Genomic DNA, 16,768 nt, shown 5'->3' on the forward strand with positions numbered 1-16,768 from the left:
TATTAATAAATTTTATTTCAAATTGAAATAATAAAATTGTAAAAGATAACAGTTAAAAACCGGGTTATGTGAATTTTTCACATCAATTTTAAGGTTACGTGAAAAAAATCTATATACAAAAGTTATAGACCTTTTCATTATCTAACATTTTTTTCTATAGGACCATTCTTAACCCTTAAAAATTCAGCCACACTCCTCCTCTTTCTTTTCCGACCTCTGACCGACCGTAAATTATGTTTCCCTTAATGTTCATTATTTTATCTTTCGTTATCGGTTTTATCCTACTATAAATTTCTTCCTTTTTCATTTCCAAAGATTCTGTACTAAATACATACATACATATGTACATGATTTATACGGTAATGCTGAGGGTTTGCATTTTGGGTTATTGTTTTTCATTTAACCGAGCTTTTCGCAAAAAATCGCGTTTTTCAAAGTGTTTCCAAGTAAAAAATTGGAATTTCGAAAAACTTCCAACCGCAACATTACCTGGGAAAGCGATTATCTTCGTTCGATATATGTATGTAATTTTCATTTTTTCATTTTAGATGATCCAGCAGCTTTTACCGTATTTCTTAATATTTCTCAATGAAAATTTAATAGAATATTTTTTTTTAATGGCGGACTATAATGTGCCATTGGTTTTTAAAAATAGATTTTAAATGTTTCAAAAAAAGAAGTCTTTAAAATGGGCCTTGCTTTAATCGAATTAACCCTTCCTCTCCTTTTAACAGACCTCGAGCAGTTTTGGACATGCCCCTACTACCCACTGCTGGATGCATGGCTTTAAGAAGTGACTTGACGCAGAAATCTGCCGAATTGACAGTCCTCGGTCGGATTAAAATTCGAGTTCGTTCCGGTTATGTGGACCCGATTTTTTGGGAAGTGATTTCTTTTAGTATTTTAAGGCAATGGAAAAATTAAGGCTCCTTTAGAATATCAGATTTGTAATATGAGAAAAAATATTTACTATACTAACGACTATTAATAGTGTTTGATATCTTCCTTAAATCGATTATTGCTTTATAATAACAAAAACATCACAATGTAATAGTAAACCCCTTTGAAGAGTCATAGTTTAAAGATATTTATATTTTATTTGAGAATTGATAATGAATAACCAATAACTCTACAACAAACAAAACAACAATTTGTATTAAGAACAAATTTAGTAATAACATACTATCTATAAGTACTAGATAGAAAATGCGTTATCTCAGAGGCAAGGAACGCCTTATCAACTTACTATTTGAAGGTTAAAAAAATAAAAACACTTTTTTGTTATAATCTAAGATGCCATTTTTACTGCCGGTCGCGAGCAGCTAAGCATTAACAGCATTGCTTGAATATTTTCTTAACTAAAAATATTTGTACTCAAACTATACATACATATGTATGTATGTATGTATGTTTGTTTGTATTTAATGTATGTACATAAACCACATTCACAGGCATGCCGCATGCAAATATTTATCTACAAAGTTACCACATAAAATACAAAGAGTTGGATTGATAAGAGCAGCAAAACACGCATTGTGTATGTCTAAATCCACATACATATTTACATACCATATCTATGCACACAGAAAAGATTATATATAGATACATATATATTGGTCTGCTAATGTAATGCCACCGTAGAAACAGTGCAACTGGTTAACAAAAATACCAAAATGGCTAAAAATAGAAGGAAATAAAAACGGAATGCAGAAATAGATTTAACCAAGGCATATAAACGTATCTATATACATATGTATGTAGAAATATGCATTCGAAGATGTACATGTATATGAACTTATCGAAGAGTGTGAAGAAACAGATGCATGAGTGAGCTTAAAATATCATAAAATAATCTATTGAGGAATCACACACAAAGGAAAGTGTATACGAAATAAGAAGTTTACATATGTACATATATCATAAGTATATATAAGATAGTAAGCATAAGGAAGAGAAAGTATACATTTATAGTTATATGTATATAAGTATGTAAACTCAGTAAAGCATTTATCAAAATACCAAAACTTAAATGAGCATAAGCTAAGGATGCCCGCAGAGTGGACGCTTAAAGCCGAGACCAACGCTTTTCATATTTACGTAACTCGCGAATTTACGCTAGACTTCTACCCGAAGGCCTGAATCTTTTGGTCTTAGAGGTCGCAAAAGAGATGCTTGAAAACGTAGCTGAGGACCCTACATTCATCAAACATATCATTACTGGTGACGCGTTGAAACTGTCCAGATTCTTTTTTTTTTCAGAATGTGTTAAATTTGGTAAGTATACGGAACAAGATGGAAGCGAGAAAATATAGTGTCTAAGAAAACGAACGAACCGTCTTCTCAAGCTGTGAATGGACTTTTGAAAAAGGAATTTTTCTGATATTAGTCGATTTCCTAAACTTGTGTTCTGCGCAGCAAACTTACACTTTTTCGATGGAAATTTGAAGAAATATTTAATGAGAGGTAAAATAACCGTTTCCAAGATTGTCGGGTCAAAGTAAAGAGAACAACCAAGAGTTTTCAAAGCGGCACCATTTCTCATAATGACATCAGAAATACCAGGATAAAGCAACAAAAACATTATAATCACAATTTTCAAAATTTGGACCAAAAAGGGTTAAGGTAATATCAATCTCTAAATGAACAATACTTGAAATTTTTCGGTCACACCTAGTAAATATCTATAGAGATACTTTCGAAATAGTATTATATATACATATCTGTAGAGTAAGCGTTTGAAAACCATTGTGTGCGGAAATTCTCAATACATCTCAATTTGTATATATGTATTCACTAAATTTTCGCTTTTTTAAGTGACGAAATCTATTTTAGAAATATGAATGACAAGAATAGGGGAGCATAATATAAATATACATACATATGTACATAAATATGTACGCATGCTCGTATGTAGAGAGGAAAAGGTTGACAAATGAGGTGCCTTGATGAGTTGTTCAGAGCTGGTCTAATTTGGATGCAGAGTGCTGCGGAAGTATGTCGTTTTAACGAAACGCGATCTCTTATACCCTTCATGCTATAAGAAAACCTTCTCTTCAAAGGGTATTACAGCTTCGAAGTTACCGTTTTATCTTGCTTTAATTTCGACACGTGTTAAAAAATCAACAAAAATCTTAAAAAAAAAAATGTAAATTATGCATATGTAAGCACATACTAATTTTTTAGATAAAAAAGAGAAAGTTCCATTAAGAAACCTTAAAAAAAAATATTTTTCTACGCACATAGCTAGACATATACACAAGAATATCTCTCATTAAAAACAGTGAAAATATTAGTGATTGCTTTAAGCATAAAATAGGTCACGACACGAATTGAACGCGGTAGCTTGTTCCAAATAAGTTAGTATATATGTACATATGCATATACACATTCACAGATAATTTTGTGTGCCATTTGCTATATGGCTTATACTTCCGAGTACATACTTAGTATGTATGTAGGTGTGTATGTACTTACGTGTGTCTGTTTGAACGTGAGCAAACAAATAACAAAAATAGTACTCGAGCACACAACGTAGATAAATTGTTACGTACATATGCATCTATGTACGTACGTCGATCGGTGGGTGTGTGGGGAAATTAGGTTAAGCACGTGGCAACGGTGAGAGTCGGAATCACATAGTAAAAATGAAAAGAAACGCCGCGAAATATGCAAAAAATAATATTTGTATTGGCTGACGGGCAGGTGTGGCATTTGTGTGTGACGTCTACTGTTGCAAGCGATGACGTATTCATTATTTTGATATTACGACACACTTATCCTATGACGCACCTTACCATATAGTACGCGATGGACGCTGATATTAATTGGAAGTGCGAACGGTATTTATGTACAAATGTATATCTTTATTGGTGCGTCAACAGTATGAATCATAGTATTTAGCTAAAATGCGTGTTTGTGTATGAAATTATGTAGGGACAAATTTATTGGTTGTCAAGGGGATTTTTTTTTTATTTTAGGTGTTGCTCAAGTTGCGGATTAGCATGAGCAAAAAGACTTGTTTTGCTTTTCTCAGTATGATTGATTTACTAAAAATTAAAGTGCATATGTATGTATGTATGTATATACTCAAATTAAACAAGAAAAACCCGAAGCTAATACACCCTTCAGAGGTGCATTTCTTTTAGTAACTAGCTGTTCAGTTTGTATGGCAGCTATACGCTATAGTAATCCAATCTGTACAATTTTTTCGGAGATTATATTATTACTTTAAGCAGTAGTCTCCGACGCTTCCTTCTGGGTGTTACAAACTTCGTGACAAACTTAATATACCCTGTTCAGGGTATAAATATAAATTTCATTAGAACGGTTATATCCACTTGCAAGTCCGCGTTTTTTAATTTTTTTTGAAGAGGCATTTAATTTAATAATTTAGTGTAATAATATAATCGACGTTTCATTCAAAATTTGGATTCCTTTGAAACCTAAGCCGGTCCGTTCCGGTTACGTAGACTCGACTGTCGTGGCAACGATTGGGGCTGTTTTTCATGGTGTTTTCTCGGACCTATTTTTTGGATAAAGAAAACTTGGTTTTCAGATCATGGTGTCGATGTAATGCCTTGGCCAGCACAATCACCAGATCTATAAGTGGTTACAACCAATGTAATTATAAGCGTTAAATTACTAATGCTATTGAAGATTCGCAAATAAATTGCTAAGGTATAATAACTGGCACAACAGACGTAACACAACAATACGGATTTTATCCGCCTCAGAGCTGTTATCTCGACTTTTTAACCCAGTTTAACCGGTAAATATTAGTAATATTTCAAAGTATCCACGACAGTCGGGTCTACGTAACCGGAATGGACCCGGATTTTTATCCGGCCAAGGACTGTCAACTCGGCAGAATTCTGCCGCTACAACAACAATAACAACAGTAATATTTCATTTCCAGTAGTGCGATAAAAAACCAAAAATAAAAATATTCTAAAAAATTTTTTAAAAAGAGACATGAATTATTATTCATCATCATTATTCTACAACATAATGAAAGTCAACCTTTTGACCAATTACATACGTACACATGTCTGTGTTTGCAAAAACATTAGCATTATATACAATAATGTAACACACTACTACATTCACACCACTGCATTATTTAAGTGCCCCTCTTGAAATATGTTTTGTCAAGCGACATTGGCATACTCGTGCAACTAACATCCGAATTGCAATGCAAAATTGCATTAAATATGTCAAGGTTACAAGCATGTGCTCCACTTTTGCAACTTAGCATTTATGTATGTAAAAGCCGACAACAACACCGCCCACCTACATAAAAGTGAACAAAAGCCAAAAGCAGTCAACATTAAAACGAGCAACACACTGACAAACCCGCTATATGCCACTTTATACTGCAACTAGATAGCATAAAATGCTACTTCTACTAACGACAACAACAAAAATGTACTGTACATATGTTGAACATAGTTAGCACATACGAGTACCTAACCGACATTCACAAGTATATATGTATGTACATATGTACATAGATACACAGATAGAGACAAAAATTAAATTCGTTAGAAAATTCTCAATATCACAATCACAAAAATTTCAGCAATCGCCTATCTGTCCAAAAGAATGTACATTTTGAACGTAGTTTAGGGATTTTAATCAGTTGGATAGTGGGAAGCTTTCAGAATATTGTAAAATCGCTTGAAGAGTGTATAGAACGAGCCTTAACTGGTACTGCAACGATTTTCTATAATAATGAATTGTATTTGAGTTAACTTTCCGCCGGGGTATTATATTTGAAAATAAGTATGTACGTATGCAAGTATTTTTTCAATGCCAATGAACACATACGCATCGATAAGAAATCTGTTAGAATGCTCCACAAACTTAAGTGTGTACGTAACATCGAATACGCTGACTCGCGTATGCACGTACATAAATAACTACGTAAATGTAAATACATACGTACGGAGAAATACCGCACGTGACATTGCTTGTTGAAACAGGTTAAAAAGAAAATTACATGAAAAAAGAAAAAAAAAACAAAATACCGCCTGGAAAAGAAATTATTATTATCACAACACTACTACAAAGTTGAAACTTTTTTTTGGAAATTATTTTGATTGGTTTTACTTTGTCAATCCCAGAATTTCAAAACTTTTCATAATTGGTATCACGTACAAGTCACTTTTTAAAATAATGTAAATCAAAATTATTACTCTATATACTATGTGAATATATAAAAATATCTCTATATACATAAGTTGTTTCGTTGTATTTGCTGCATTGTCGTTTTTTAATTGCTACATAGACGTGATGACATTAAAATCGCCTTGTGCCACTTAAATACGCCAGCTGCGCAATGCTGACGGCCTATGCGCTTAATTCGCAGAAAATCAAGTGCAAAATTAAAACGAAATATAAGAAAATTCGAACAAATCCATAAATATCGCTAAGTTTTAATAAAAAGAGACACACTATATATTGCCTAACCACTATGTACATAGTACATATGTACAGCATTTTCACAAATGTTTAATTTTTTTAACATATCCTAATTTAATATATCAGCAAACACATCTAACATTTTAGATATCTACCCCTTACTTCATATCAAATTTGTTAATTACATGATAAACTAAGTAATATAAGTACGTAAAATGTACTTACATTTGGTGTGGACTTGTGTAACTTCTTCAATTTCACGTTGCATACGTTCTAATTCCGCATTGTTGTTACCGTTGGCGAGTTCGGCTTTGCGATTGCTTTCCCTATTTTTACTTGACACCTGACCACTGCTACTTGCACCATTGACGCTCATTTGCTGCTGTTGCTGTTGGTGATGTTGTTGTTCATATTTATATTTGTTCTGAGGGTGCTGTTGTTGTGAATGGGAGGCAGCCAATTGACTATTACTGTTACTGCTACTACTGCCACTAACAATAAGTGTTGGCATTCCACTACTGGCGCCCCCGCCATTAGCTTTTCTATTAGCCTTGTCATCGTTATCGCTATCACTGCTGTCGGGCACTTCGATAGTCTCGGCCACTGGTAATGCATTCATCTTTGCAGTAAGTTGCACATAGTAATTATTTTTATTATTATTAATATTATTGTTATTGTTGTTACTAGCTGTTGTTTTTTTATTTGACGTCGAGCTACTGACTTGTTGATGTTGCGATTGATGTTGTTGTTGTTGAGGCATTTGAGGTTGTGCATAACGTTTGCTCCCATTGTTATTGTTATTGATGTAGTATTGGTTGCGTTGATCTTGTTTGTTATTAGTTGTAATTGCACCCTGTCTTGTATACTTGCTTTGGCTATGTACAGTCATATGAGCGCCAACTGGCAGCGTTGTGGAATTCGCAGTACCCATGTTTACTTTCTGACGCTTGCTTCGTCCACCATTCATGTGCTGCTCGGCAGAAGATTGACGAGTACGCTTGCCACCACCACCACCACCACCAGTGAAATGTGTATCATCCGTACTCTGTTCATAGAAACCGCTTTCGTGCTCAGCTTGTCGTCGTGTGCCCATCTTTTTAACAGTGGCACTGGCGGTTAAATTCAGGGCTTTGGTACTGCTACCGCCCGTATTGTTGGTATAATAACGACTCATTGCGCCAAACACCTTGTAAAATATGCGGTTGTAATGTGTTTGTTTACTTGTATATTGGAAAGATTTTCAGTTTTTAAGTTTTGTATAAATTATTGTGAATTTATGGTTAAAAGTTTTTATGAATTTAATTTTTTCAATTGTGACATTTAATCGTGTTCAACTTTTTGACAATCGATGGTTATTTTCCGAATGGCAAGCTAGTCGCACTAAAAATATGTACATACATAAAATCTTCCACGATTGATTTACTTCACAACGAGCTTATAAATGTTGGGAAAATAAAGGGAATCATGTTTTAGTTTTCGATGAAAAAGATTTTTTGGTACAATTCAAAAGAAGAAAATACGGTGGGAAGGGTATTACGCTAGCGCGTTGAAATGTTTTTAATAGTTGCGGTCAACTTGACGCGTATTTTTGCGAGGCAAATACTGCATTAGTTGCGACTGATTTTATAAAAGTATTTGTTGTTGTTAGCACTTTTGGAGTTGTTCCCATTTTTTCAAAACTTCCAGAAATCTGTAAAGAACAATATAAATATAGTATAATATAAGGAAATACTTCGATATGTGATTTTTTTTTATATCTGCATTGTTTATCATATTATTTAACAACTTTGTAAAACATTTAGCTTATTATAAAGAATACTGTTGGAGTTTATTAAATTAAATAAATATTTCAGCATTCTAAATTTCAATAGTTTTATCAAATACATAAATATTTTATTTAATGGTGTTCGACTGGTTGATAATCCGATTATTCGGTTTAAATGCCATACAAAAAGGTAATCTGAGAAGATTGTTTCCAATTGGGGAAGACGTGTCACTTTCTTGTCATTACAAACTCTCTTCACTACTTCTTTCGATCTTTTATCAACACAAAACACACATCCAAACATATATATGTATATAAGCACAACTGACAACTCCACCCACAGTGTAATTATCCAGCTGCTGTTATTAAAACTCACCTTTAATTATTTGAGAAGTTAATCCATACATTCATACTCGCAGTATCAATATTTAGAATTTACCAAAGATACTTGCTTTTCTTGGCGCTTCTTACGATTTAACTTTAAGTCCGGTGCACCGATTTCTCACAAAACTAAAGGTTATAAAATATAAATATTCATTTTCACGAAAAGTACATCTATTTTAATTATCTCGATAACTTTAATTACAAGCTACACGCGCCTATTTTTCGCTTTGTCGCTTTTGTCAGATGGCAGCCGTTTGTAAACGAATTCACCACCTTACCACACACAAAGAAATTAACACCACGCCATTCCAACACATATGCAATATTTTCAAAGCATGGGAGAGTTGTCAAAATGGTGATGACAGCGCAAAAGAGAATAAAAAATAGCAATAAAAAAATTAAAAAAATGAAAATTTCACTTTATATATTTTTCACTTCAAAACTGCACTTAAGTTTAGCTTTTATCAGCCTAAAATATTTCACTTCTTCAACTTGAAATATTTATTTTTTTAATATTTAATCCTTTCAAGGAATTTTAAAGCTTTAATTTTACCCAAGCCTTCGTTTATTTTCTTACACTCACTTGCATTATCTATGCACCAAATACGATTTCACCGAACACGAATTCCGACCTTTGCTCAGCAATAAATTTGCCAAACCATGTTTACGCACACGCGATTGAGCATTTCGTTAAAGATTAAATTGATCTATTTGTTAACAAATTTTCCCGTTTTTCTTTAAAATTTACACTACGAAGATGTACGAACTAGACGACGTGACATCCACTCCGACACACTGCGTAGTTATTTTTAAAATGCCTAATGTCTTTTCACCTCACATTCGCATACTTCTTCGTTGCACACCAACTTCGAATGTCAGCCGATGCACTGTCAACATATATTATTTTTCAATGACATTTATCATTTCATTCTTTATTTTGTTTCCGGTTAAAAATGCGATCAGCTGATTTTGACAATGAAATACTACAGTAAGCCCCTAAATAGTAGTATATGAGTAGTATATGTTACAAATTTATTACCGTACACTTTGACTAATTAATAATAAAAAATAAAAATAATAATTGAAATAATGTAAAAATAGAAGGTAAAATAAGAACCAAAAGCTAAGGAAGTAAATTTAGTTATATTGTTAACGATAGGTCTGTAGTTATTTTGATTTTTAGACGCCGTATGGTCTATACATTTTTTTTTCAAATTAAGTTTTCAGTATTATGTAAACCAAGTAATAGTAAAACCAACAAAACAAATTGTCTTTGTACTTTAAGTTATAATAATTTTCATTTACCTAATACTTTTTTCTATTCAATATTATTTAACATATTTTTATGTCAGTATAGATGCATTATTTCTTTCAGAGCTTTTCGTTTCAAATCTGGCACGACACAGTCATCGGCGGCATAGCCTACAGGTAGTAGCAAGAGCAGTTTTTCGTTTTCCGGTCTAGCGAGTAACTTACGCAGGGCAAGTCCGCAATTCAAGGGAGTAGTAACCAATGAATTCAAACCAGCCGCCTGTAATGCGCATAGTAAAATGCCTGTGGCTATTGCTACTGATATCTCATTGTAGTAATGTTGTTTACGCTCGCCATTTGGTAAATAACCATATATTTGCTTGAAAACCAAAATTAAGTAAGGTGCATCCGTAAGATAAGGTTTGATGTGATTTGTACGTAATGGAGTCAAATCGGCCGTCCACTGCCGATGCATACGTTGAGCATAATTCATCTCTTCTTCTGTTTCGATTATCTCACGAATATGTTGTTTTATGTTCGGATCACTAATAACACAAAATGTCCATGGTTCAGTGTGTGCACCACTCGGAGCTGTACTAGCAGCGCGTATACATTCTTCGATCAATTCAAGGGGCGGAATTCGTTTAGCGCTATAAGAGCGTACACTTCGACGATTGTTAGCTAATTCATAGAATTGTTTTGGACCACCAGGCAGAGTCACTGTTGCCCCATTAAATGGAACATGCTTATCTACTTTTAATGCCGGCACATAGCTGTTGTTAGGGGTAGTGTCATCAGGTGCCCTTTTATTCCCTTTGCTATTAAAATCAGCTGAAATTTTCAAATAAATTTTTATAAGCGATTCCTTTTATTATAAGAACATACATACCACCCACATATTCTTCGCCGTCCAACAATGTTTTCCTATGTTTACTAAATTCAAATATTTTCGTATACCTTTGTAATTTAGTTATATAGCGCACAAAATTTGCTAAAGCTATTACTAGTAGCGCAGCCAAGGCAATTTTCCAATTTTTTACTAACCACGAGTTTAAAAACAACGAATTCAATTCCATTTTTCTAATGCGAGCGCGATCTTTACTGCTCACTTGTCCAGTTAATTTCTATTCTAATTTCAAGTAATTCAGCTTAATTACAAACGATTTTCAGAGTTAACACAACCTATTTTGCAAGTAGATTACTTGTTGACCTAAATACTAATGCCCTGTAGAGACAAACATATTTACATTTTGATAAGATTATTCAAGAGCGTTTAAGAGCAAAACGATTTAAAAGTCATTACAAGATTATTTGCATACATTTGCAAGCACTAAATAGAGAAACATATTAAAATTATGTATGCAAACACATACATGTACATATAAGCACCATACTTGGCTGATGTATAGAAAAATTAATTACAAAATTTGTTATTATTATAAAAATTCGTAAAAATCATTCACAAATTTAAGAAATTTATTTTTGTGATAAATTAAAACTAATTAATTATTGGCAAAAATAATAAAATCATTTCGCTATTTGGCATACTAACACATGTAACTTAATATTCTAAATCATACAAACAAAAAAATATAATTTTGTATACATAAAGTTTTACGAATTTGTTATGCTTAAATTATTAACTTATTAATAATGTTAGTATCCCAATATTATTATAATTCATTTTTAACTTTTTTACAGCTGCTCATTAAACACTTTTATAAAGGGTTTTATTGATATGAAACAACCGTCTGCACTTACTTAAATTCAACCATTATTTTAGCTTTTTTTGGTGAACTTCACGTAGGACATCCAAAATTTTCCATTTTGCTTCAAAGAAAACTTCATCTGAGACATCTTGAAGATCAATTTTTACCATTTCACAAAGACTATCCAATTGTTTCGTGTGATCCAATTTTCGTTTAGGTGTATTCTGTTTTTCAACTGCATTGTCTGCAATGGTATCGTTGTTGCAAAGTGGTGGTTGTTGTGGGGAAGCCTATAATATTCGAAAAATATATGATTAAATTCAAAGCTTCAAAAATAAGAAATATTTACCTCGGTAATTTGAGGTTCATCGGGTGTAAAAACAGAAAAAAACTTCGGACAATCTTTTACATCCTCCTCAAGATCGTTATCAACTGTCACAGGGGCTTCATCTATTATGGTCGCTTCTTCAGGTTGTGGTTTGAAGCATTTATGACGGTTCAAGTTTGACGTTGATTGGCCTTTATATATGTATAGGCGAAAACATTTGCGGCAACATACAAAACCATCTAAAATGGTTCCATCCTCTTTTATTATCTCCGCGAAAACATTCCAGGTTTTGCTTTTACCTTTACGTTTCTGTGACAGTACATAAACACCATTCTCAATTTTCTGCAAAACACTATCTCGATAATCCATTGAAATGCGTTTCTGTGACAGTTCATAAACACCATCCTCAATTTTCTTCAAAATACTCTCTTGATCCATTGAAATACGTATGTATATTGATGGTTTTATACGTACAAACGAGCACGCATATATTTTACAAATAAACGTAAACTGAATATAACTGAAGTTATTTACAACTTATTTACTTGCACGAAAATTTTTTACCGCTTAATATTTCACTTTTAAACTTCAAATCATTTAAAGAGAACTATTGCGTACCTGTACTTGAGCTGATACTACTCGCGTATAATTTTTTATGTTTACCTCAAACGCAACAATCATGAATCATATCGGTCAACATGAGTGTGATTTATCGATAAATTTTCCTTTACAAACTATTTCTTTTATATAAAGCAGATGCCTTATAGTTGCAATAATTTTGTTATATAATCATAATCCTCCAACAAAATTCTAATATTATTTGTTTTGATAAAATTATCGAAGATTCTTTGGAAATCTTAAAAGCTCATTTCATAATTATGTATGTATGTGAAGAATAGTCGATTAAAACTCAGCGTTGAGTGTTGCTATTCAATGTGCGATACTTTTGGCTAAGATTATAATTGAAGTTATATTGAAATTATAGCTCATGTATTTTTTATTATTCTACATAAAATTTTTATAAATATTCAAAATTTATAAAGTAAATTTTTATTTCAAATAAATCAAAAAAGAAAAATGGACATTGTCTCCACTTCGTACAGGGAAATGCAGCATATATGTACATGTATCTGTTTGTAAGCAATCATTATAAGGTGAATTGTGCAAGCAGTGGCATCCGGAAATTGATTTTCTCAAATAAACTGCTAGCAAACAAACTATAACATTTTATCAACTAATTTTTAATTATTTAAAATAGATAAAAACATTTATATTATATACTATCGTAAGTATTCATCCGTTGCTGTCAATGAACTAGTAATTCTTTTTTATATATTATAATGCACTCCTTATATGTACATATGTATGTATTCTTGTATGTACTTATATATATGTACATATATATGCAAGTTAAAAGTATAGAACGGAAACTTTGCAAACCACTAACAAAGAATAAAAAACGAGGGGGGAGGAAAGCGGAGTGGGTCGGGATTACTGTAGCATATCCTATTGTTTTCAACGTCGTTGTCAAAGAGTACAAAAAGTCGTAATTGTTGTTGTTGTGGCTATTGACGTTGCCCGCGCGACTGTTTGTGCATTTATTAATTGAGAGGCATATTTACATATACACATATGTACATATGTATGTGGATGCATGCACAGTTGTTTAAAATATTGTATGTCACATTACATGTTAGTAGTACACACGTATGTACATCTTCTTTGGCATAGACAAACGGTTGGTGATCCAATGAGTGCGTTCTTGTCGATTTTCCTTATCCATTCTTTTTAGTGTATGGTGGGAACAACTACAGTTCATTTCTAGTCTCTAGAGGAATTAAATTAAAGAAAATGTGCAAATGGTAGATATAAAAATAACTTACTAATTCAAGGTTTTTTATAGTGAAAATCAATGTCAAGTGTGCAACCAAATTTTTGCAATATGCCTACAAATGTCTGTGTGCAACTTTGCATCAGCCAAGTGCATAATTTGTTGTGCTGCTGATGGTACTGTTTCTTAGGCCTACGTATCGACCGGATAAAGCGTAAACTTTGAATATGTACTTATATTTTTAATGCCTTAATTTACCACAAAAATATATTTTATTACATATGTTATAAAAAGAATACATTAGCTAAAAAAGAAATCACAACAAAAATGTGCACCAAGTTTGATCGGATTGAATTCTCCAGACCATAAAGTCAGTGTATAATTTTCAACTATTGTTAAAATATTCGTGTTCAAATATAATTCTCATATGAAAGGTGTTTAATCTGCAATAACAAAATAATTATAGTAGCAAAATTAATGGTCAGTAGATTCGAGCAATTCATATTTCTCAGATTAGCAGAAACATCTCATTAAGCTCACGTCGACGACATACGTATATAATGACGATAAAATCAACAAAGGTGCTACAAATAAATCATCAAATCACCATGTAAAGTCATAAATACAGATATACACACTTACATACGTGAAAACTACCCAACTCATTGGTAAATCAGTTTGCCAACAAAACAAAAAAATTCTAAGTCAATAAGTCACAATTTAATATAAAAAATGAAAATTGTATGTGGTTCTAACAAAATATTAAGTATTAATACAATTAATCATTAATTTTTGTTATAGATGCTTATTAACAGGGCCATTCGATGTAATATACATATGCATGCTTATATGTTATTCGCCGTTAATCAGATGCAACGCTCAACTCTGTAAAAAAGTAACCTAACCGCAAAACAATAAATGCAATAAATCAATTGAGCACAGTAAGACGGCTGAATTGTTGATTATTGTGTTTTCATATGCTTAGAAATATAAGAACATATAAACAAAAAGCAAGAAAACGATAAAAAAAGTGTCCTAAGCGAATAGACATAGTGCTAACGTTGCCAAAACATTGGATAGCTTCTATTAATTCAGTATTATTATGCGCTCGTTACGTTAAACATGTGTGTGTTAAATTTTCGTTCGTTATCAGTGATATATCTATAATTGTCAGTGCGCACCGATAACACTTTGCGGCTAAAAACGGCTGAAAATTACGATTACATTATAACGTTGACCAAATATCAGTATTTCAACCAACATGGACGAAGTATTTTCATTACATTTAGGAAAACTCGACATATTTGATGGTAAGTTTAATATATTTAATACATAAACTGCTTACATGTAGTGCTTATTAATATTTCTATTAACACATCCATTTTAATGAATTTATAGTCATATAGTTGTACAATACATTTTACATATTTTATATATATCTAGAAAAGTGTTAGATAAGTTTATTGCCAACTGATAACACATTGAAAGTGGCTTTAATTTGCACTCCAATCATATTAAGCTGCATGTGAAAATAACTATCACGCCTAGCATACGAACAATTAGCATGCTTTTTAATCTCTTCCGTGCCGTCTTTATGGTGATTTTATTAAGTCATGTGCCATCCATACTGTCATCCTCATCGTCTGTAGGTTCATTAAGTATTTTTTGCAGAAATGTTTCATGTTCCTCTTTCTTTACATTGCCCAATAGCAAACTTTTAAGTGTTTCTACATGTTCCTTTACCTCTTTAATAGAAGCTTCCAACTTAATATTATCGTTTTTGAGTCGCTCTACATTGCGCTTACGTTCTGTTGCAGTCTCCTTAGACTTCTGTCGTGTTTTCTTCACTGCCTGTAATTTACACACCATTTAGCAAACATTTATTTTCCATTGAAATTGTTATTTCTATTAAATAATTACATCGTTGTTTCTTTGTCTTTTTTCTCGGTATGCATCATCATCATGCTTGGACGCGTCTGATGTGTTTCCACCACCACCACTAGTCTTCTTCCTCGCTGGCATTTTATCTTTGGTTATACTATTTTCAATTTGAAAACGTTAAAAGCACTAACCAATATGGACAAAATAATAAATTTACAATCGTATACAAATCGCCAACACCAAACGAAAATGCGCAGCAAAACTTACAATTGTGAAATACCAGGATGTAAACGTCAAGCCAAAGAGAAATAGTAAAAATAAAGAAAACGTCAAAAAATTTACAGGGATGCATGCAGTGTATTAACAGATATGTTCACACACTGAAGGGAGAATATTTGATTTCTTAGGAAATAAATATGTTAATTTTAGTTCTTAATGAAAATTTGTTTTAAATGTTTTACGCTGTTTAGACGACCAGTTAACAAATCGTCTTAAATTCTAAAATGAGATGTAAATGCTCCTATGGTTTCTTATTTTGTCCTAATTATGTCATTTTTATTTAAAAAATGAGACTGATGAGTAGAAAAAAAATCAGATAATTCAAATGTGTTAATACCAAAGTGTAGTTTTATGAGTGGCCTAAGCAAAACAAACGAAATAAATATGGGTTGAATATAAAGAATTATGTTGCACTTAGCTCACATATATATAATATATAAAAGCAAGTATTTATTAAAAAATATTTACAATTCAAACCATTGTAAGTTTAAATTTTAAATAAACATAATAAGCAGATGATCATAATGCAGGAGTTTATGAAGCTTCTTCATCGCTGCTCGGTTCACTTATGTCATGCAAATATAGTTCAATTCTCATTATTTGTATTTCCCTTTTTTCTCTTTCGATCAGTTCATTTAAATTATTATTTTCATATTGTAACCTTTGTATATTAATTCTACGTTGTTCTCGTTCATTAACTTTCTTTGATCTGAATTTCTTCACAGCCTATAAAATATATAGAAAGAAAACAAATATATAGAAATATTTTCCGCTTACAGGTCTTACCAATAATCATACAAATAACGTAACAAATATCGAAACAGGCTCTCAGTGGGGTAGAACATAGATCTTTTTTTTAATATTTAAGTAATTTCGAGAAGTCTTGCCATTCTTGCGTTTAATTTTCAATATATTCATAT

General features: G+C 32.1%; 4 protein-coding genes and 1 long non-coding RNA gene across 24 annotated transcripts in view; 1 reads left to right on the plus strand and 4 right to left on the minus strand.

Moving 5' to 3' along the window:
• The window catches only part of LOC105224446 (chromosomal serine/threonine-protein kinase JIL-1), a 36,703-nt gene extending 27,261 nt beyond the window's left edge, over positions 1-9,442 (minus strand). Inside the window, exons 1-3 of one of the 8 annotated variants that reach the window (XM_049458355.1) lie at positions 9,153-9,442; positions 8,562-8,695; positions 6,646-8,110 (exon numbers count right to left, since the gene is read on the minus strand). In XM_049458355.1, coding sequence (XP_049314312.1) covers positions 6,646-7,594 — 949 coding nt within the window. In that variant the 5' untranslated portion in view covers positions 7,595-8,110; positions 8,562-8,695; positions 9,153-9,442. Of the gene's footprint in view, positions 1-6,645; positions 8,111-8,561; positions 8,843-9,122 lie in introns of all 8 variants that reach the window. The other 7 variants (XM_049458352.1, XM_049458356.1, XM_049458354.1 and 4 more) reach the window with 7 other exon arrangements.
• Positions 1-16,768, minus strand: part of LOC105224455 (EMI domain-containing protein 1) — a 175,279-nt gene that overhangs the window by 122,217 nt on the left and 36,294 nt on the right. The gene's annotated exons all lie outside the window — the stretch shown is intronic.
• LOC105224443 (uncharacterized) lies at positions 9,659-16,383 on the plus strand. 13 transcript variants are annotated; one of them, XR_852519.4, is made up of 4 exons: positions 9,659-9,673; positions 9,945-9,997; positions 14,490-14,998; positions 15,692-16,383. It is a non-coding gene; the product is annotated as an uncharacterized LOC105224443 (long non-coding RNA). The 13 variants fall into 13 exon arrangements; XR_007422990.1 differs by lacking the exons at positions 9,659-9,673; positions 9,945-9,997 and adding an exon at positions 10,164-10,180; XR_852516.4 differs by lacking the exons at positions 9,659-9,673; positions 9,945-9,997 and adding an exon at positions 12,994-13,142.
• Positions 9,742-10,905, minus strand: LOC105224441 (iodotyrosine deiodinase). The gene is made up of 2 exons (XM_011202525.4): positions 10,710-10,905; positions 9,742-10,651 (listed from the first exon to the last, which is right to left on the minus strand). The coding sequence occupies exons 1-2, from the start codon at positions 10,894-10,896 to the stop codon at positions 9,918-9,920; spliced, it is 921 nt and encodes a 306-aa protein (XP_011200827.1). The 5' UTR covers positions 10,897-10,905; the 3' UTR covers positions 9,742-9,917.
• Positions 14,992-15,820, minus strand: LOC105224442 (CCAAT/enhancer-binding protein gamma). The gene is made up of 2 exons (XM_011202526.3): positions 15,609-15,820; positions 14,992-15,539 (listed from the first exon to the last, which is right to left on the minus strand). Exons 1-2 carry the CDS (start codon positions 15,708-15,710, stop codon positions 15,300-15,302), a joined length of 342 nt encoding a protein of 113 aa, XP_011200828.1. The 5' UTR covers positions 15,711-15,820; the 3' UTR covers positions 14,992-15,299.

This window comes from Bactrocera dorsalis, chromosome 5, assembly GCF_023373825.1.
Source record: "Bactrocera dorsalis isolate Fly_Bdor chromosome 5, ASM2337382v1, whole genome shotgun sequence".
NCBI classification, from domain to species: Eukaryota; Metazoa; Arthropoda; class Insecta; order Diptera; family Tephritidae; genus Bactrocera; species Bactrocera dorsalis.

What these genes read in the sequence shown, in the direction of transcription:
- LOC105224442 (XM_011202526.3), bottom strand. Translation starts at nt 15,710, where the DNA reads ATGCCAGCGAGGAAGAAGACTAGTGGTGGTGGTGGAAACACATCAGAC. An exon ending in AAAGACAAAGAAACAACGAT is followed by an intron (nt 15,540 to 15,608) that starts GTAATTATTTAA and finishes TGTAAATTACAG; the next exon opens with GCAGTGAAGAAAACACGACA.
- LOC105224441 (XM_011202525.4), bottom strand. Translation starts at nt 10,896, where the DNA reads ATGGAATTGAATTCGTTGTTTTTAAACTCGTGGTTAGTAAAAAATTGG. An exon ending in CGGCGAAGAATATGTGGGTG is followed by an intron (nt 10,652 to 10,709) that starts GTATGTATGTTC and finishes TGAAAATTTCAG; the next exon opens with CTGATTTTAATAGCAAAGGG.